At 47.4% G+C, this 21,859-nt stretch overlaps 1 protein-coding gene across 4 annotated transcripts in view; it reads right to left on the minus strand.

The window, feature by feature from the left end:
- TMCO6 (transmembrane and coiled-coil domains 6) overlaps positions 1-21,859 on the minus strand; it is a 459,096-nt gene that overhangs the window by 14,200 nt on the left and 423,037 nt on the right. For all 4 annotated transcript variants that reach the window (XM_069654232.1, XM_069654231.1, XM_069654234.1 and 1 more), the window contains exon 11: positions 18,272-18,366. In XM_069654232.1, the coding sequence (XP_069510333.1) occupies positions 18,272-18,366 (95 nt within the window). The remainder of the gene's footprint in view (positions 1-18,271; positions 18,367-21,859) is intronic.

Below are 21,859 nucleotides of genomic sequence, written 5' to 3' on the forward strand. Positions count from 1 at the left end.
ATTTGTCTCAGATCTTTTTGTCCACTAGTGTCTGATTATACACGTGGTTGTTAGCTTTAGGGGTAGATGAATCTTAGGTCTTCTTTAATTTATAGATTGTCAGTAACGGGTAATAGTCTATTTCTTGTGTAACACCCAGGTTCTCCTTTATAACCCATCTCCGGTATTTCTCTGTGAGGGCCTTGATGGCATTTTCATTTAATCTAAGACGAGTATTACCGTTGCAGTTCTCGACCTCTCTTGACATTTGAGTAGGTTTTATGCGGAAGGATTTCCATGTTTTAATCAATATATTATGATCACTATGTTTCATTCTAACTACTTCAAAGCTCACAATTAGAACCAGGAGTTCCCGTGAAACATAGGTATGGTCCAATGTCAATCCCATACCATCACGCTCCCATGTCGGAAATAATGGTTTTGCATTATCGATAGTCTTATGTAGATTGTAAAGCCGTTTGAGTCCATCAAGTTGTTCCATTTACTGCCTCTTATCGATTATGGTGCACAGTTTTTTTTAGGGGCGAATCCCCTCCCCCTCATCAGTACAAACTTCGTTTAGGTCACCATTGATTATTGTATAGTGAATTTGATGTGATTCGTTTGCCTGCTCTATAATGTTTCCGATGGCTTTAAGTAACACTCAATGGTAATTGTTGCTGGATTCCAGTACGTGTTCAATAATAGGATGTTTTCCACTTTAACCTTGCTCTTTGACTTATTAGGGACATGCCAGGCAATCAAGGAGGCTTGTATTAATTCCGTTGATAGTTTAACACTCACCAGATGTAGCCCACTGCCCGATCGAATGGCTGTAAGGAGACCTGATGACGGGCGGCCTTTTGGGCCTTTTACCGCTGACCTAAAGGCCAGTTCATAGCCGTCAAGACTCGGTTTGGATGTCAACCAGGTCTCTCGTAGGCATAGTACGTCAAAGGCTCCCAGTTTGACGTTGCTAACGGTGGTCAGGTGGCCGAAGCCGCTGGTGTTCCATGAGCCCATTATGATTTTCACATCCTCTGGTGAGGTAGTCTCCAATTTATTTCCCGGCGCCAGGTCTCCTGTGTTCCCAATATTTAGTGGCTAATTGGTTTCTTGTAAGTGCTGCACCCTAGAGGTCCAGGTCCGTTTTTTGTTGTTTGAGGTCTTTAATGTGTATATTGCATCGTCATCTTTTAAATGTTCCTGTGGCATGTGTCTCTTTTGCTCTCTCTTCTTGCGTGAACAGAATTGATTTTGTACAGGCTCAGGAGATATTTTTCCAGATGAAAGATCGTGTCTTGGCGATCTTGTATACTTTCTTGTTATTAGGTAGTGGTTTTTTGAATGGTCTCTCCTGCCACGGTATCATGTTCTTTCTGTTTGTTCATTTTTTGTAGTCCCGTCTGGGGTAATTTCTGTAAGATCATATCCCAATATTCACAGATTCTCAGTGGCTTTCGACAACAGATGCTTCACTACAGGCAAATGAATATGTAGGTATGAGCAGTCTCTGCGCCCTTTTTGAGTGGGCTCTATGATCCTTATATAATCGGGGTGGGTGTCTCATGTTTGGGACATGATCGAACAGTTTCATTATTGTTAGTCGATTTAGAATCAGGTTGTCTTCCCTGTTTGAAATTCTTTCTAACTTGAATGTTCGCGTGTCTTGAATTCTGATCTCTCGATCAATTTTTTTGCCTTACCAGATTTGTTTTTTCGTCTTCCTGTCTCCTTTGGTGTGATATTGTGTGTATACTATATTTACGATTTTCTTTCCAGTTGGTGTCCTGATACTCCTGGCGCTTTCCTGTATTATTAAAATACTCTTGCAAGTACTTTTTTTGTTTTGTCGAAGCTTCATTCGAGGGAGCACAACGATTTTCACATTCCCGTCTGCTTTCAGACTGGCTGTTTGCATGGTCATGGTACCAAGATTCGTCAATCGGAACTCTGTGCTCTATAATGCAGTATAGGCTTAAGGTGCTAGAGTTCTAAAGTGCTAGGTACTAAGGTGCTACAACGTCAACGTGCTAGAATGTTAATAAATTGTAGTTCACCAGTACACAAAATTATCCTCAATCATACTACAGTAAACAGGTTTGTAAAAATGCTAGTGTGCTTGAAATTCCAAAACTCACGCAATAAAATAAAATATATCCGAATACTGATATACGGGGGAACAGCGATCCCCAGTTATCCCGGGTAATGCAAATGTACTCTAGCTACACATTACCACGGATACACTAAAAGTAAGGTACTTAGAAGTGTGCTGACATACAACAATTCTTCCAATAAGTCTATTGACCAGTTTAAACCCACAGCAACAATACATGATGTTAAAAGTCAGCTATTAAAAGATGTAGACGTGTGATATAATAGAATGGCATGCAATGTGGTGGCGGTGCAATTGTGCAGACTAAGGTTTTCACTGCCACTGATCCAAGTTGAAGCAATCTACGTCTGATACTTCTAGCCCGTTTAGCAGCTGACCGCCAAGAGGACTCAAACTGCTGTAGTCATTAGAGTTTGTTAAATTGGCATTTTCTTAACAGTTTTTTCAAGCTCAGGAATAAATCCATACTGAAGTGTCCCAGCCCGCTACCGCACAAACTTTACAGTTCTCAGGAGCGAGGCATGCCCCATCGGCTCGAGGGGCACCCAGAGTCTGCCTCCCCACATCCATTGCTTCCTGAGACCTGGACTTTAATGGGCAAACAGTCCCACTGCGCGCCCTGCACTGTCCGATCGACAGCTTCATTGGGATTTATTCCCCAATCTGGATCTTATGCCCGGGCTTCCCATCTAGTCCCTCACAACTAAAAACAGTCTTACTTTTTGTGGGTCCGTGATTGATATGTCTGCTCTTTTAGGCTCCTTCTTTCTTCTCAGCCTCTTTTGCCACGTTCTTGTAGATGAGCCTCTGCTCAAACTCTTGCTCCCCCTTTGGCACGAACACCATGCAGCACCAACACCTCGCCCTTTACACCACTGCAGCCTTCACCGTTCGGGTCTAGGCAGTGGGTTTAATGGGCTGAGAGCCTGGCTTCACCTGATAGCAGCAGACAGCAAATAAATCCTTGCACCATGCAGCGCCAACACCGCGCTCTTCACACAGACGCGTGCTTTAGAGCTCCGGTTCTACGCAGTGGGTTTTATGGGCTAGGGCGTGGCTTCCCCTGATAGCAGAAAGGAAAGAAATCCTTGCACCATGCCGTAACAACACTGCACCCTTCACACTGCCGTAGGCTTCACTGCTCCGGGTCTAGGCAGTGGGTTTTATGTGCCGGGGCGTGGCTTCACCTGATAGCAGAAGACAGCAAAGAAATCCTTGCACCATGCGGCGCCAACCCGGCGCCCTTCACACCGTAACCAGGCACATGTACAGGCGACAGCCTGGGGCCCTCCAACTCCCTCATCCTGCCTCTGAGGTAGGCTGGCCCTAGCAAGTACCCTAAATAGGCCTCCTGCCGATGCATACTTTTCTTTCACCTACATATGTAGAAGAGGACCCGTCCAGGACTTTGGCACAGTTACCCCAGCAGAAGTAACAATGCTGCAATGGATTTAGGTTGCCCAAACATATGATGTACGGTATTTGCATGTCAGCAGACAGCAAAGGATGCATGCACTAGATACATGCATTGAAGAATGGGGCATGTGATGTGTGATCCTGATGAAGACGGAAGGGCAATGCAACATCATTTAAATACAACTTTTGTCAAAGCCCCAACTGAAATATATATATATATATATATATATATGTATTTTTCATAAAATAAAAGCCACACGCAAAAAGGACCTCCAAGTAAACCAACAAAAAAAAAAAAAGGTTGAATAAAAGAAAAAACACCCTTTTGAAAGAAGGACATTCTTTGACCAGTGAGGTATAAAAACAGGAATTGGTGGTTAGGCCTTTGCTACCTAACCTGTAGAAGAGTGGATTACCCAGGCAAATGATTGGAGGCTTGCATATAGGAGATGCTAAACTCCAAATTGTGGAGCTGCACTGTGCAGCATCTTTGGAGCATTTTTCCAGCCTTGCTTCCCACAGGAGCATGCTTCCCAACAAGTTTGGAAAGAGGGAGAGGATCATGGATTTAACAGTACCCTCATCACAAAAGATCTTTACAAGTAATGTAAAAGGACAAAACTCCATGACATACAAGTATGCGTCAACTCCATCGTGAGGCTGATAAATGCACGTTCAGTTAAGTCAACTATTACTCCTAGGCACCGCCAACACCAACCTCAACTAATTGCAGCTGATACAAAGTAAAGCCTTGAGGGCTGCCCTCGGAATAAGAAAATCTGATCACATATCCAAAACCAGAGGAGAACACCATTGGTTACCTATCAAAGCCAGAGTAATCTTTAAAACTTTATGCATTTCCTTCAAATGCCTCCATGAAAATGCTCCCATCTACCTACATCAGGTAATTTCCAGAGAAAACTAATGCCAGACCCTTAAGATCTAACAACCAGTCACTACTGGTTCGACCGAGATTCATTAAGACTAGAGCAGGGGGCTCTAGTTTCCAACATCTAGCCCCAAAACACTGGAATTCACTTCCACTCTCCAATAAAAATCAGGACACCCTTATGGGCTTTAAAAAGTTGCTGAAAACTTCGTTATTTAACCAATACCAATAAACAAAGACAGCTCAATACCCTGTAAATATGTATTTTTTCCTTCCTCCATGTATATATTTCTACAATGTTTTCATCGGTTATTGTGTTCCTTTGTTTTCTACATCATGTATCTTGTGCCAATATATCTGCGCCACATTGGCCCACTCAATATATGCATTTTTAAGCTCTCTGTAACCTCGCCATGATACCTAAGTGTCTGGGCGAGTAACAAAATTAATACATAAATAGGCGGAGTACTGAAATCCTTGATTTACATCTGCTCTTGTATCTTGAACAACCCATTCAATGTTGGTCCATAGCTGAGGAAGGTTGATATTAGGAGTAAACTCTGGGTCTAAATCAGGAAACACCTCACCTCCCACCCCATATGGAGGATTTAGTTATTTGAACCTTGATGCAGCATCACTGCTTGGGAACAGTGATTTTCCACCTCTGCAATAAAGGTCTTGCATATCTGTGTGATACCAATCCCCAGCTCCAGATAGCGTGTTTGGTGCCCTGATAGAAAGTCCTAGTAACCTCTTTCGGGAACTTATTTTCAACTCTCACCACATCCTCGAAAAGAACAAGTTACTTACCAACTGTAACGTTCTTTCGACTGGATGTTCCTCCCACGTATTCCTCATTTTATGATAATTCGTTATCACCAGCTTCGCTGCTTTGGATTTTTTTTTTTCGACAGAGGGCACGGTGCTCGAGGTCGTGGTGTCGATTATCCCTCAACGGTCTCCGTACCTTGTCAACGTCACTGATGGTATAAATAGCTCGAGCCGCGCCCGTTGATTCAGTTCTGTTTTTTCGATGAAATATTGGAGGAACACCCAGGCATGCCTCATGACTGATGCACTCTTCATGAGAGGAAAGTGTAAGAAAACGCAAAGTGTACTGCGGGGTAGGATGGGAGGGTCAATGAGGAATACGTGGGAGGAACATTCCGTCGAAAGAACGTTACAGTTGGTAAGTAACTTGTTATTCGAATGGATTGTATCCTCCCACGTATTCCTCATCTTATAATAGAATCCCATAGCAGTGGCAATTTTGCAGGTGGGAGTACTAGATACTGTTTTCATGGACGGAATGAAGTACTGCCTTGGCAAATAACTCCTCATTGGGGTAGGAAGCATCTAAGCAATAATGCTTGATGAAAGTATGCATCGATTGCAGCTGAACAAATATCCGCTGCAGGAGCTCCCCTCTTCAGAGCCGCAGAAGTAGCCATCCCCCTAGTAGAATGGGCTTGAAGCCCATCTGGGGGGGGTCCTTTCCGCCAATCTGTAGCATTCAATTATAGCCTGAATGATCCAGCGGGATATGGTTTGTTTTGTCAACGATAATCCCAATTTATGACCTGTATAACCCACAAAGAGTTGGTCATCTTGACGTAATTTTGACATTCTTGAAATGTAAAAACTGAGCCCTTTTGGGGTCCAGTCTATGCAGTCTCTCCTCTTCTTTTCCCAAATGAGGAGGAGGATAGAATGTTGGCAATATGATTTTTTGTGACAAATGGAAGTCAGAAACTACCTTTGGTAAAAAGGAATGTTTAACTTTAAGAACTACCTTGTCCTTATAAAAAGTAGTATATGGAGGTTTACATGAGAGCCTGTAGTTCACTAACCCTGCGGGCTAATGGCTACAAGAAGGACAGTTTTTAATGTTAGAAGCCTCAAAGGACAAGAGTGCAGAGGCTCAAAAGGTATACAAGTTAGAAACTTAAGTACTAGATTTAAATCCCAAGTTGGGACATGAAAAGGTACTGGAGGGTATATGTTAGTAAGCCCTTTCAGGAATTGAATGATTAATAGAACTTTGAAGTATGAAACCTCATCCAAGGAGCGCTTGAAAATGGACAGCGCAGCAAGATATCCTTTAATTGTTCCGATCTGGAGCCCCAGATTGGCTAGATGTAATAGGAAAGAAAGCACTATTGGAGTGTCACATTGAATTTGCACCAGTTACTGAACTTGTTCCAGTGACATCGGTACAAAGATTTTGTTGCTGGCCTTCTGGTCAAAAGCAAAATCTCCATAACATCATCCGGAAGATCCCAATCCTTGTATCTCAACCTCTCAGAAACCATGTGTGAAGGTTGAGTGTCTTGACCTCTGGATGGAGAACCCGACCTTCCTCTTGCGAGAGAAGATCCTCTCTTTGCGCAAGACGTATTGGAGGGCAGATGGACATGTCTAGAAGGTCCGGGTACCACGTCCTCCTGGCCCAATCCGGGGCAATTAGGATCCTGGTTTTCCTGAACTTTCTCAACCTCCTGATTACTTGAGGAATCACGGGGACTGGAGGAAACGCGTACAGCAGTGGAAACTTCCACTCCATTACGAATGCGTCTCCCAGAGCTCCTCTCAGAGGAAATTCCCTTGAGCAGTACTGTTCGCACTTCCGGTTGATCGCGGTAGCAAAAAGATCCACTTGAGGGGTTCCCCAAAGAGCAAAGATCTCCAATAGGATTTCCTGAACTAGCTCCCAATCATGGGGAAACTGTGCTCTGCCTGCTCAGAGTGTCTGCCGCCGTGTTCTACTCTCCGGCTAGGTGAGCTGCCGATAGAGAGATTCCTTCTCATATTGCCCAGAGCTGCATTGCCTCTCTGCACAGTGGTAGTGACCCTACGCCTCCTCTCTTATTGAGGTAGTACATGGCCACTGTGTTGTCCGTCATTATCAGGACAGTCTTTCCCTGTACAGAGGGCAGAAAGGCCTTCAGCGCTAGTCTGATTGCCCTCAGCTCCAATAGGTTGATGTGTAGGTTGGACTCTGATGGAGACCAACGACCGCTGATTGTCAGATCGTTGGTGTGTGCTCCCCACCCCATGAGTGAGGCGTCCGTTATTACCGTTATCTCCGGCCATGGTTGCCAAAAAGATTCTCCTTTGAGGATGTTGTTGCAAGCCCACCATAGTAGATCCTGAGCAACTGTGCTCGGGACTTGCAAAAGATCCGACATATTCCCCGAGAACTGGGACCACTGAGTTCTGAGTGCCCATTGGAGGGATCTCATTCTCAATCTGGCCTCTGGCACTAGGAAAATGCAGGATGCCATGAGGCCGAGAAACCTCAAAAAATCGAAGGCCGGTAGATGCTGGCATTCTGGAACTTTGTTACCATCTGCATAATGTGGAGAGCTCTCACCTCGGGAAGCGAGGCTTTTCCATGAGTAAGTATCCAAGACTGCTCCAATAAACTGGAGCTTTTGAGATGGTATCATGTGGGACTTCTTGAAATTGAGGGAGAAGCCCAATTTGTGAAAAGTGGCAGGTGATCGAAAGATGTTCCTGAGCTTGTTCGGGAGAACGTGCCCTGATCAACCAATCGTCCAGGTAGGGGTAGACCTGAATCCCCCCCCCTCTCCTGAGACTCGCTGCCACCACCGCCATTAATTTGGTGAAAACCCTTGGGGCGCAGGTCAACCCGAATGGCAGAACTCAAAACTGATAATGATAATTGCCAATCGCAAACCTCAGGTACTTTCTGTGCTTGGGATGGATTGGCACATGAAAGTAAGCATCCTGAAGGTCCAATGATACCAACCAGTCTTGGAGTTGGAGAGCCTGAAGGATCTGAGAAAGGGTCACCATCTTGAACTTGTCCTTCCTGAGGAACTTGTTCAAGTTTCTCAAGTCCAACATGGGTCTCAATCCTCCGTCCTTTTTTGGAATGATAAAGTATGGGGAGTATCAACCCTTGTCCCTCTCCGCTACAGGTACTTAGCATCTTTCTCTAGCAGGGTTAAAATTTCCTGCAACAGGAGCGGATTTGGAATTTTGACAGAGTTGGTTCTCGGTGGATGATTCTGAGGCCTTTTTAGAAAGGGGAGACAGTAACCCTGAGCTACTGTTTCCAGTGCCCAAGCATCTGAGGTAATGCCCCGCCATTCCTTCAGATGCTGAGAGATCCTGCCTCCCACTGGGGTTTTGTGTAACAATGTCTCAGAGGGATTTGGAGGCGGCTGCAGGAGCGGCTGAGGGCAAAGATGCCGATCCTGAAGCTGGTTTTGCACCTCTTCCTCGTGAACCACGAGGGAAATTCCTTTTGCCTCTTTGAAAAGCCTGTCCTCTTCCTCTACCAAAAGAGAAGTAGTACCAAAAAGAATGACCCCTCCAGGAAGATGAGCCGGAATAGGGTTTCTGAGGCTGATGCATGGAGGCGCTAAGAGATTTAGCTGCCGCCTTTGAGGTCTGAAGTTTTTCTAGGCTTTCATCAGCCTTACTACCAAACAGCCTCGAGCCATCAAAAGGCATGTTGAGAAGTCTGGCCTGCACATCTGGTGCAAACCCTGACTTCCTCAACCACGCAAATCTGCGTAATAAAATACTCTCAGCCATGGATCTGCTGATACTATCAGCAGTATCCAGTCCAGACTGGAGGCATTCCCCCATTGCCTCCTTGCCGTCTTTGACAATATTCAGGAAGCCTTCCCTTTCCTCGCCTTCCGGAATATGATCAGCCGCCACCGAAATGCAGTCCCACAGGGTATGGGTGAACCTGGCCAGGGTACAGGTGACATTGGTTGACTTAAGAGCCATACTGCCTGAAGTAAAAACTTTACGGGCCCAAGCATCAACCTTTTTATCCTCTCTATCCTGGGAGATAGTAGGATATGCAGTCTGTTTAGAAGTAGACGCTGCTTGAATAACCAGACTTTCTGGAGTAGGATGTCTGTTTAAGTATTCAGGATCAGAATTACTGTTTGCAGCAGCAATATTTTCAGGATTTTCCCAGTTCTTCTCCACTGTCCTCTGAAGTGCCCTACGGAAGGGGAGAAGAACAAGTTACTTTCTTACCTGGTAACGTTCTTTCGATGGGATGGTCCGACGACGTATTCCATATCTATGACATGTAATCACCACAGCTGTGCTGCTTCGGAAACTTTTGTCTGCGTCCTGCGTCGATGACGTCGATGCGCCGTCGTCGAGGGCCTCCTCCGACGTCCGACGTCATCCGATGTGATAAGTAGGACGCACGACGCCCATAGCCTCAGTTGTAGTTTTTTCCCCCAGAACGTGTGACACTAGTCAACTGCCAGTCAGACACAAAGCCTTGCGGAACGTAAGCTGCAATCGCAAAAGAAATTCTGCAGCGGGGAAGGCAGGGCGGGAGCGATATGGAATACGTCGTCGGACCATCCCATCGAAAGAACGTTACCAGGTAAGAAAGTAACTTGTTCTTCGAGGGGATTGGGTCCTCCGACGTATTCCATATCTATGACAGACTCCCAAAGCAGTACCAGAGCAAGGAGGAGGGAAAGAATTTAGAACCAAGATTTAGAATAGCCAATCAAATAGCAGAGCAAAGGACCGCCTTGCCAAAGGCCAGATCCTGTGCTCAGATGGAATCGAGGGAATAGTGACGCACAAATGTATGTACAGAAGCCCAGGTGGCTGCATCACAGATGTTGCGAATAGGAACACCCCTCTGCAGGGCAGTAGACGCAGCCATACCCCTGGTAGAATGGGCCCGCAAGCCAGCCGGTGGGTCCTTACCCGCCAAGCGGTAGCACTCCGAGATGGCCAAAATAATCCAGCGAGACAAAGTCTGTTTCGTCACAGCTTGCCCCAAACGCTTTCCAGCGTAACCAATAAAGAGTTGATCGTCCACTCTGACCCGGGACATGCGTGAAACATAAAAGCTTAAAGCTCTCCTAGGATCAAGCCTATGGAGCCTCACCTCTTCCTTACCAGGATGCGGAGGAGGATAGAATGCCGGAAGAACAACCTTCTGGGCCAAATGAAATTCCGTCACTACCTTCGGAAGAAAAGAAGGACGAACTCTAAGGACAACCCTGTCCTTGTGAAATACAGTGAAGGGAGGCTTAACTGAAAGTGCCTGTAACTCACTCACTCTGCGAGCGGAAGTAACCGCAACTAAAAACACAGTTTTCAGAGTTAACAGTCTCAAAGGGCAAGAATGTAAAGGCTCAAACGGAGCACCCATAAGAAACCTAAGAACAAGGTTTAAATCCCAACCGGGCACCAGGAAAGGTGACGGAGGGAACACATTAGTGAGCCCTTTCAGAAACTGTGAAATCAAAGGGATTTTAAAGTAAGAACACTCTTCAGACGAGCGCTTAAAGATGGACAGCGCCGCCAGGTAACCTTTAACGGTACCCACTTGCAAGCCCCTGTGGGCCAAAGAAAGCAAAAAGGACAGAACCATGGGGATGTCACATGCAAAAGGATCCACATTCTGGACTCTGCACCAGTCGCAGAACTTACGGCAACGGTACAGAGACTTTGTTGCTGGCCTTCGGGCCGAAAGCAACACCTCCAGCACGTCCTCAGGGAGGTCCCAATCCTTATACCTCAACCTTTCAGAAGCCAAGCGTGAAGGTTGAGGGATCTGACCTCTGGATGGAGAACCTGACCCCCCTCCCGTGAGAGCAGATCGTCTCGGTAGGGAAGACGACGTGGAGGGCAGATTGATAAGTCGAGAAGGTCCGGGTACCACGTCCTCCGAGCCCACGCCGGGGCAATGAGGATCATCCGGGAACCGAACTTCCGTAACCTCTGCAGCACTTGCGGGATGACGGGGACTGGAGGAAACGCGTACAGCAGCGGGAATGACCACTCCACCACGAACGCGTCTCCTAAGGCTCCTTTTGAAGGAAATTCCTGCGAGCAAAACCGTTCGCACTTCCGGTTGACACTGGAGGCAAAGAGATCCACTTGAGGGGTCCCCCAAAGGGCGAAGATCTCCAGGAGAATCTCCTGAGCCAGCTCCCACTCGTGAGAGATTGCGCTCTGCCTGCTCAGAGCGTCCGCCGTCACGTTCTCGTCTCCGGCCAGATGAACTGCCGAGATCGAAACTTCCTGCTGGATGGCCCAGAACTCGAGCTGCATCGCCTCCCTGCACAGAGGAAGTGACCCTGCCCCCCCCTTTTTGTTGAGGTAGTGCATGGCCACTGTATTGTCCGTCAGGATCAGGACACTCTTTCCTCGCACAGTCGGCAGAAAAGCCTTCAGGGCTAGCCTGATGGCCCTCAGCTCCAAAAGATTGATATGGAGTCTGGACTCCGACGGAGACCAACGACCGCTGTCAGCCCGTTGGCATGAGCTCCCCATCCCGTGAGGGATGCATCCGTCACGATCGTCACCTCCGGCCAGGGAAGCCAAAATGGAGCCCCCTTCATCAAGTTGCCTTCGACGGCCCACCACAGAAGATCCCGGGCGACCGAGGGCGGCACCTGAACCGGGTCCGACATCCTGCCGGAGGACTGCGACCATTGCGTCTTGAGTGCCCACTGCAAAGATCTCATCCGCAGGCGAGCCTCTGGCACCAGAAGAATGCAGGATGCCATGAGGCCGAGCAACCTCAAGAACTCGAACGCAGGGAGCGTCTGGGCATGCTGAAACTTGTGCACCATCTGCTGAATGTGAAGAGCCCTCACCTGGGGAGGAAAACACTGCCCCAGGGAAGTGTCGAGCACTGCTCCGATGTACTGGAGCCGCAGTGTTGGCGTCAAATGGGACTTCTTTAAATTGAGGGAGAAGCCCAGCCTGTGAAGGGAGCGGCAGGTGACGGACAGATGATCCAGGACCTGCTCGGGAGAGCACCCCCTGATCAACCAATCGTCCAGGTATGGGTAGACGTGAATCCCCCTTTGCCTGAGATGCGCTGCCACCACCACCATGAACTTGGTGAAAACCCTCGGGGCGGAGGTCAATCCAAACGGCAGGACCCGAAACTGAAAGTGCGAGTCGCCAACCGCGAACCTCAGGTACTTCCTGTGCTTGGGATGGATCGGCACATGGAAGTAAGCATCCTTGAGGTCGAGTGACACCAACCAGTCCTGAAGCTGAAGGGCCTGGAGGACTTGAGAGAGAGAGTAACCATCTTGAACCTGAGGAGTTTGTTCAAACCGCGCAAGTCCATGATGGGTCTCAATCCCCCGTCTTTCTTCGAAATCAAAAAATAAGGGGAATAACATCCCTTGTTCCTCTCCGCTACAGGCACCAGTTCTATGGCGCCTTTCTCCAGCAGGGCTTGAATTTCCTGCGCAAGGAGCGGATCCGGACTCTGCAAAGAGAGGTTCCCCGGTGGATTGTCGCGAGGCCTGTGCCGAAAGGGAAGACAGTAGCCGTGGGTTATGATCTCCAGAACCCACACATCTGAAGTAATGGCTTGCCACTCTACAAGATGCTGCGCCAGCCTTCCCCCAACCGGCGAACCATGGGACATGGCCTCACGACTGAGTGGGAGCGGCTGCGGCGTTACCTGAGGGCAAAGAGGCAACTGCCCGAGCGGCCTTGGCACCACGGGTACCCTGTCGTCCACCTCTGGTACCCCTGCGATGGCCTCTTTGACTGCCAGCTCCTCTCGCTCTACTGAAGGATGAGTAATAGCGAAAGGAACCACCCCTCCACTGCTGTCCCCTAGGACGAAAAGGCGGAGGTTGGCGAACTGCAGCGCCCAACGACTTCGCTGCAGCTTTTGAGGTCTGCAACCTCTCAAGGCTCTCGTCAGCCTTGCTGCCAAAAAGGTGTTCACCGTCAAAGGGCATGTTGAGGAGCCGGGACTGCACATCAGGAGCAAACCCTGACTTCCGCAACCACGCAAACCTGCGTATCACGGTGCTCGCCGCCATGGACCTACTGACGCATTCAGCTAAATCCAAACCCGACTGAACGGACTCACACATGGCATCCTTACCATCCTGGACCAAAGCAAGGAAACCATCCCGTTCGTCCCCTTCGGGAATATGTTCAGCCGCCAACGCAACACAGTTCCACAGAGTGTGTGTGAAACGAGACAAGGCACAAATGGAGTTGGCCGCCTGAAGCGCCATACCACCAGAAGAAAACACTTTCTTCGCCCAGCCATCAAAACGTTTGTCGTCCCTATCAGGAGGGATGGTAGGGTACGACGCCTGCTTTGCCGGGGCCGTGGCCGCCTGCACCACCAGACTCTCCGGAGTGGGGTGCCTGGTCAAGTAGCAGGGGTCGCTACTGGGTGGACGGTATTTTCGCGACAAGGATCTGCCCACCGCCGGGAGACTCTCCGGAGCAGTCCAAGCCGCCGCCACCCTTCTCTGTAAAGCCATATGGAACGGCAGTACCGGGTCAGTTGGGGGACCAACATCAAGGATGTCCGTCAGATCATCCTGCACAAACTCCCCTGGGGGAGCAGACCATCCCAAGTACTCAGCAACCCTAGCCATAAGGCGCCGGTACGAAGAATCGGCATGAGAGCCAGGCTCAGGCCTACAAAACTCCACCTCCGGAGAGGTGTCCAGTCCACTGGCATCATGCAGGGACTGTCTCAAATCGTCAAACTGACTATGGCCCGAGACAATTTCATCTGGAACCAGACTAGGAACCAGGCCATCAGAATCCTCATCCGCCTCTGAAATATAGTCCAGGTGGCGAAAAGAAGGCACCCGAGAGTGCTTGCTCTTAACCAGAGCCTTCCTAGGGGGTTCTCCCGTGCCACGGGGTACCTCCAACACGAAAGGCGTCGATGGCGTCGAGTGAATCGGCGCCGGCGTCGAGAGAACCAGCATCGGCGCCGAGAGGATCGGCGCCGAGGAAATCGGCGTCGACGTCAGACGCAGCGCCTCCAGCATCGGCGGCGTCGACACAGCCCTCGAGGCCGGAGCCCCGAGCGTGTCCCTCGACGACCCGAGCGTCGACGGCCTCGACGACTTCCTCGAAGCCGGAGCCTCGAGAAAGCCTGTCGACGCCCTCGACGCCTCAGACGTCGATGTCTTCCTCGAAGACTTCACAGGTGCACACGGTCTCGAACGCGTCGAGGACCGGGACCTGGAACGGGTACGGCGAGAACGAGTCTCCTTGTCCGGACGGGACCTCTCCCGTGACTCGTGCCGACCACTCATGCGAGCGGTGTCTCTCGACCTCACACGACCGACCCCACTCGGGGGCGCGGACGGCGTAGTACCCTGCGACTCAAGAATCGCCAGCATTTTCTTCCCGAAGGAAGCCCATTCCTCCGGCGTCGCACGGCTGGTGGGGTAAGCGACGTGCCGGGCAGAGTCCTCCTCCGAGGACCTGGAAGACGACCGGTGTCGGCGCTTCCGAGAACGCCTCGAAGAGGCTGAGGAGTGGCGAGACCTACTCCTAGAAGGAGACCCACGAGACTTCCGACGATGACGCGGAGAGTCACCCCTCGAATCATCCGTCGAAAGCCCCGCAGACTTCGACTTCCTGGGCTTGGACACCCGACCTACCGACAATTTCTTCTTACGTTCTCGTAAGGCTTTGGACGTGAGCGACTGGCAGTCGATACAGTCATCCGTGTCGTGGGCCTCCCCGAGGCACCAGAGGCAGGCGTCGTGCGAGTCCGTCACCGACATCTTAGACCCACACTCCCCGCACTTCTTGAAACCCGGACGCGGGGTCGAAGACGAAGTAGAAGACATCTTCAAAGGATTTACACAAAACGAACAGGTTCGAAGAACCGAGAAGAACAGAACTCCAAAGAGTCGAGGCGTGAACCGAGAATCACGAAGCAACACGTTCGCGGAAAAAACGGAACTGAGGCTACGGGCGTCGTGCGTCCTCCTTATCACATCGGATGACGTCGGACGAGGCCCTCGACGACGGCACATCAACGTCATCGACGCAGACGCCGAAAAAAGTTTCCGAAGCAGCACAGCTGTGGTGATTACATGTCATAGATATGGAATACGTCGGAGGACCCAATCCCCTCGAACTGGGTCTTTCTGAGAACCTCTAACAATTCTGCCCGTCATATCATCCTGTTCAAAAATGGCTGAAGTGTTACCCCAACCCATATATTCTATCACTCTATTCATAAGACTCCTGTACCCTGAAACTGCATGTTCTGCAGGATCAGGTCTAGCAAACTAATTCCGGTGACGTGTCAATGCCACTAGCAGAGTCTCACACAGGTCTCTCATCTTAGATTCTGGATCTATAAGTTCTTCTGGAACTTGTCTAGTGCCATATTGCACTCCAAAAGGAGAGATTTCCTCATCCTAAGAGCCAGATTCTTCATAAATCGAAGACATAGACTTAAAAAAGTCTGTTCTTGGTAATGGAGTAAATCTCCTCTCTTCCTCCTGAATATTCATCGAAGGAATCTTCGAAGACCCTGATGAAGGCTTCGACACAGGCGTCAGACGCTTTTGGCTTCGATGTCAAAGCAGCCGGTGTCGACAAAGTCGTGGAAGTTTGAAGACTTCTGTTTTTAATGTGGTATCGGAGAAGTACTCGACTCTCGATGAGTCTTCGACGACTTGGCGTCGACTCGGGTTTTTTGAGTATCCTCAACACTACTGGATTTTACCACAGTAGTTCCCGACTTCCCTTTGTCGTCCAATGTAGCGACTTTAGGGGTATGGCTCTTCTGAGGTTTATTTGAGGGGGTCGAGGCCGCATGCTCAAATACCTCCATCATCTTCTTTTGAAATTCCTCCCATTTTCTGGGGGAATCCCATTTGGTCGGGCATCGAATCTCTTCGGTCGATGAATCGGAAGATGACGAAGGAGATTTATGTCTCCTTTTCACTCTTTTAGAAGAGGGAGATGAAGAGCGCCTCGATCTACTACGAGATCTCTTAGAGTGTCTATGACGATCCGATTCTTTCGAATCGCTCGATTTTCAAAAATGTTTTTTTTGACACAGCCTTCGAGGCTTTAGAAGCTTCCTTCCTCACCGCCAGTTTACCTTTCCTCTCACGAAGGGCCTTCTCCGTCATTTACTGACAGGAGCCACAGTCGCCGGTTCGATGATTTGAACCGAGGCACCAGAGACAAACGCGGTGAGGATCCGTGATCGACATCTTCGATCCGCAGTCGATACACTTTTTAAACCCAGTCTTGGGTGTCGAAGGTGTAGAAGAAGACGACATTTTGCGCGCCGTTCTCGAGGGCGAAGCAATCGGAAAAACGGAACTGAAGCAACGGGCGCGGCTCGAGCTATTTATACCATCAGTGACATCGACAAGGTACAGAGACCATCGAGGGACAATCAACGCCACGACCTAGAGCACAACGCCCTCTGACGATTATTTATTTTTTTTTTTTCTCGAAGCAGCGAAGCTGGTGATAACGAATTATCAAATTATCATAAGATGAGGAATACGTGGGAGGACACAATCCATTTGAAAGTAAAGCAATTTTGCTTTGGGTTCGGTAAACTTTCAATGACTGAACAGTCGCTCAGATACAATACAATGATGCAAAAAATAGTAGATGCAATACACTGATGCAAAAATAGTACTGCACAACAACGAGAAAAATCATCTTTTCTATTATAGTTGTCTTTCCTGCTCATTCCCAGATTCCAATTTTGTTTAAGTAGATGCTGTATGACGGTAAGAATTAAAGGGGTAGTCCAGCTAAAAATTTTATTTAAAAAATAGATAGGCAACATTAAAAAAAAATGCTAGCACTTTTTTTTTTAAACTTCCTATGTAAAATTTTGAGCTATTCAAGCTCAAAATTCGCAAAAGCAAGCACATGGGCGCATCCATTTTGTGAAATGGATGCCCGCCTGTGCTGGCTTTTGCGGCACTAATGAAGGAACCGCCAGCCGGCTGTAGTAAACAAAAGCTACTGCTGGGTGGCTTTTCCTTCATTGGTGCTGTACGCGGAGGACGGGGACCAGAGACCAGAGCAGGAAAGCTGCAGCTGAATCTCGGTAAGTGCTATTTATTTTTTTAAAAAAAATAAGCACTAGCTGGAGCAGCCCGGAAAACTTAGAAATAAAACCGCAGCTTTAAAAACGTATTTGTTTGCGGTCGCTTTTAAAGCGACCGCACACTTAAATACAACGTTATTGTGTTTGAAAACGCTGCAGTTTTTCTTTCCAAGTTTCTCAGGCTCCTCCGGCTCGGAGCAGCCTGAGAAACTCGGAAAGAAAAACCGCAGCGTTTTCAAACACAACCGCGTTGTGTTTCTGCCTGCTGTGGCTATCACTCAGAAAGAAAAACCGCAGCGTTTTCAAACACAACCGCGTTGTGTTTCTGCCTGCCGTGGCTATCACTTTGGGTCCCCGGTGCTCCCCCATTTATTTACAAATAAATAGCACTTACCGAGATTCAGCTGCAGCTTTCCTGCTCTGGTCTCCAGTCCCCGTCCTCCGCGTACAGCACAAATGAAGGAAAAGCCACCCAGCGGTAGCTTTTGTTTACTACAGCTGGCTGGCTTTTCCTTCATTAGTGCCGCAAAAGCAAACGCCAGCACAGGTGGGCATCCATTTCACAAAATGGATGCGCCCATGTGCTTGCTTTTGCGAATTTTGAGCTTTAATAGCTCAAAATTTTACATAGGAAGTTTAAAAAAAAAGTGCTAGTATTTGTTGCCTATCTATTTTTTAAATACATTTTTTAACTGGACTACCCCTTTAAGCCTGGCCAACTTCACACTGCAGTGCCTCCTGCAAAATCACCACGATCTAGCAGATAACACACATTTCAGTTTTGTGTGTTTTTGTGCTACATTTTCAGACAGCATCTTACATTAAATATGTTTTGCCATGTGTAAAATGGCCCATGGCAAGGTTTGTGGGTTTGGCCCACTTTTCACACATGATATTGCACAGTGTTGGGGCAGCAAGGTCCGACAATGGCACGGACAAATGAGATAGTGTCAGATATTATGAACATTACAGCAAGCACTCATCGAGTGCCTGTGCCATGAAAACCTACCAGAAGATTGACTGCCTTGGAAACTGGCAGGAGCTGTACGAGAGACGGAAGTAGGGCCCAGTGCAGCAGCGCAGAGCAGGTCAACGGATCATCCGCTGTAAAGAGCACAAGAGACACGTGAAATGACAAATGGATTCAGTGACCAACTGACGCCATAGCGGCAGAACATTTCTTTGTAAGCCATGGGCTTTCATTTAAAGAACGTATTCATTCTGGTAGTTATATATTCTAGGCTATCCTTAAATGGCAAATTGGACTAAGCTCCCGATGCTAATTTTTGGCGTTTGGTTAAAGGAATGCTCCAGACTTGACAGACGATTTCCCAGTAACATGGATGTCGCTGACCATCCAAAACACAACAGCTGCGTTCCTCTAAGTGATAAACTGTGTGGTGGAACCTCTTCTCACACTGCATGGTCACATGGGACATTTCGCGTCTACTCACTGTTGGTTTTATTGTCTCTATTATGCAAACAAGAGGAAATGCTCTGCTAGCGGTGCGCACGTCTAATCTGCGACTAGGAAGACCCATAGATAGGGAAGTAAAGTGTTGGGGTTGGCTGAACTATCCCATCCAAAAGCAAAAACAGTAGAACTGTGGACATTTTTGCTAAGCACGAGACCACTTATTCACAAGTGTATTCTACATAAAACACAATTCCATTTAAACATGGTGATTTACGGAATGTGGCTAATGTCATATCTTGTGAGAATACATTGCTCAATCCAACGCTTTGTGTTAAATAATGGCATTCCGGGGGATGGGGGAGAAATCAAATTGCATTTCATAGCTGGCTAACTTATTCACACTTTAAACAATCCACTGCAACCAGCAGTCCGTCACATCAATTGCTCTGGTAAGGCAAGGGCAGACATGAAACAGGAGGACCAAATTTGACAGTCACACACGAGCATACCAGTCGGTAGCTGAGAGAGCCTACACAATGTCTGTAGTTCTCACACTGATTCGCATGATCTGCACAGTATTGAGCAATGAGCTGCAGTTCATCAGTGAGTATAAGAAAGTACAGTGGCAAGACAGCCAGAAGATTATATTGAAAAAGCTTTAATTCATTCAACCTTTTCTGTCTCGGGCAGCCAGGACCATCAGACCTGTGGGTGATTCTGATTTAGATTACAAGATCTCTGAAGTCAGTGCTGGCTAAAGCACTCAATAGACTTGCACGTAGGGGTTTGCTGTACGTTATTCGTATACAAAAAGTATATTTTCAAATCATGTGACTCAGCACTGTTTGACTTTAAAAAACATACATTTTACAACACGGTCTTATTCACAAATGTCTCACAGGGGCAACACCTACTAGGCTTAAACATCTGGTGGCAGTAGGCCAGTCCCTATGATCTGCTGACATAGTGTTTCTATATATTGCATGTGCCAAATGCTTTTCTCTTGGGACAGATGCTTTCGGCCAAAGATTTCGTATATATCCCTCGGGACCCGAGTCGGTTATAGGGAGGTGTTGTGAACGAGGGAGAGGAAAGACCAACAGAACCCGAACTGGTTATTTTTCTTTTCTCAGTCATCCTGCTCTCCTTATTCCCAATTGTTTGAAACCAGATTACAAAATCACAGTAACGATTATGGGTTGTGGAGATGGCATATACCGAAGAAGCTTCAAGCAAATGTTATGTTAATAATTTTTTCTATAACGCCAGTGGCTATTAAAGCAAACAAACTGCAATGCACTTGTTGGCTGAAAGAAGCATCTTTTCTAGAAGGGGCATCCAACAAGTAATGTTTGCAAAATGCTGCCAGAGCAGTCCAAATAGCAGGCCTACCGATTTCTTAAATTAGGACATGCCCAACTAAGAAAGGCCACAATCCTGCCATGGACCTGTTGGAGTCCACCAAGTGTGGAATTTCAATATCCCACTCGTGTTCTACACTTGAGAAATAGATATATGATTGGTTATTTAGAACGCGCTTAATAGCCAGAGGTTTCTAAGTGCAGACCCGGGGATCGAACCTGTGTTGCTCCTGTCGTCTTGCTTCCAAGAAAAGCACGCTGCCCCTGAGCTATCCTCCAGAGACCTAACTTGTCATCCAGCAATGTGCTTGGACTGCTTATTGCGTGGAGAAAGTCCACCGATACATCAGAAAAAGTTTGTCAGAACTTCAAGGTTTTTGTGCGCTCTAGGTAGGAATTCAAAGTTCTGCAAATGTCAAGATTATGAATAGTTGCTTCTCCAGTGGAAGTATATGATATAGGATATAAAACTGGGAGGATTATCTCACGATTCACATGAAAGTTTGAAACAACTTTGGAAGAAAAAAGGGTACTTTTAGGAGCACAACCGTTTCGCTGTGGAAAACGAAGATAGTGGCTACTGGAAAAAACATTTTTCGAAGGTTAGTAGATCCAGGTTACAGGATACCATTGGTTCAAATGATTTGTACAGCAAAGAAGCAAGAATTTAGTGTACATCTCATTTGGATTGAGTATCTATGATAGAAGGATGTAGAAGAGGTCCCTCAAAGTGACATGTGATAAAGTCATTATGCAACCACAATATAATTTCGCTGGTTCATAATCCTAATTTTCCTTTTTAGCTGGCCAGTAATGAGGAAGAAGCTGCCTTAGATCTAACTGGTTAAGCTTGCTGGTGTATGGTCATGCTGATCGTTCATTGGTTGGGTGGCTCTGCACTGCACTGTGCTGGGAGTAACTGTATCGTAATGACTCCATGACTGGCAGACTGATGCAATGACTGATTATTCATGATAGGAGAGGGAATCAAACTTTCTGTGAGGAGGAGGAGGAGGAGGAGAAGGTGGAGAAGGTGTGAGGGAGTTGAAGGGAACATACTGTTTTCAGGCGAGTGATGTTGTAAACAGAGTCCCTGGCTAAGAAGAGCCACATTTAGGATTTCCTCAGATTCTCCTGTCCTAGTGGAGAGGGGCGAATGAAACAAATAATGATAAGACAACTGCCATTGTGTGGATCAATACATAACCAACAGTGATCCCTGTAAATGAGCTACTGGCTAGGTCACGTTCTTAGGCATGGCACAGACACCCAGGAGAGGTTTTAGACATCATTACGTATTGAGGACTGACATGTAGTGGTGCATCATCATGTATATAAAAAAAATAAAACATTTAAATTATGTGGGGAAAATGGAAGTAAGGGATAGCAGTCACCCTGTAAGCCGGGGAGTCCCACTGCCTCCCAAATAATATTGCAACAGGAACAGGTTGGTGAGGTTATCACTGATCGTATAAGCCGTGTCCTATAGTGCAAATGTAGCAGGTAAGTAGCTCCACAGGCAGCGACTATGTAAATGACTCACTGATTATTCCCTCATCCCAACAGCCAAGTGCACGAGGTCTATTCTTGTGACTAAAGTAGATCACAGTAATGGGTTGCCCGTCAGGTACCCCCACTTATAAAGCCCCAGAAGTAGAACCATCTTGGATATCTTGATGCTAGCTGTGATTGTTTTTCATATGTTAAACTCAATAAAAAGAGGACAAATTATCCATATTTATATTAAAGCTCATTTGTATCAATATGACATTTGAGCAATTTCTTGTTTATTTTAGATGTAGCATGCTATGACTGAACT

Source organism: Ambystoma mexicanum, chromosome 3q, assembly GCF_040938575.1.
Source record: "Ambystoma mexicanum isolate Mex_15411 chromosome 3q, UKY_AmexF1_1, whole genome shotgun sequence".
NCBI classification, from domain to species: Eukaryota; Metazoa; Chordata; class Amphibia; order Caudata; family Ambystomatidae; genus Ambystoma; species Ambystoma mexicanum.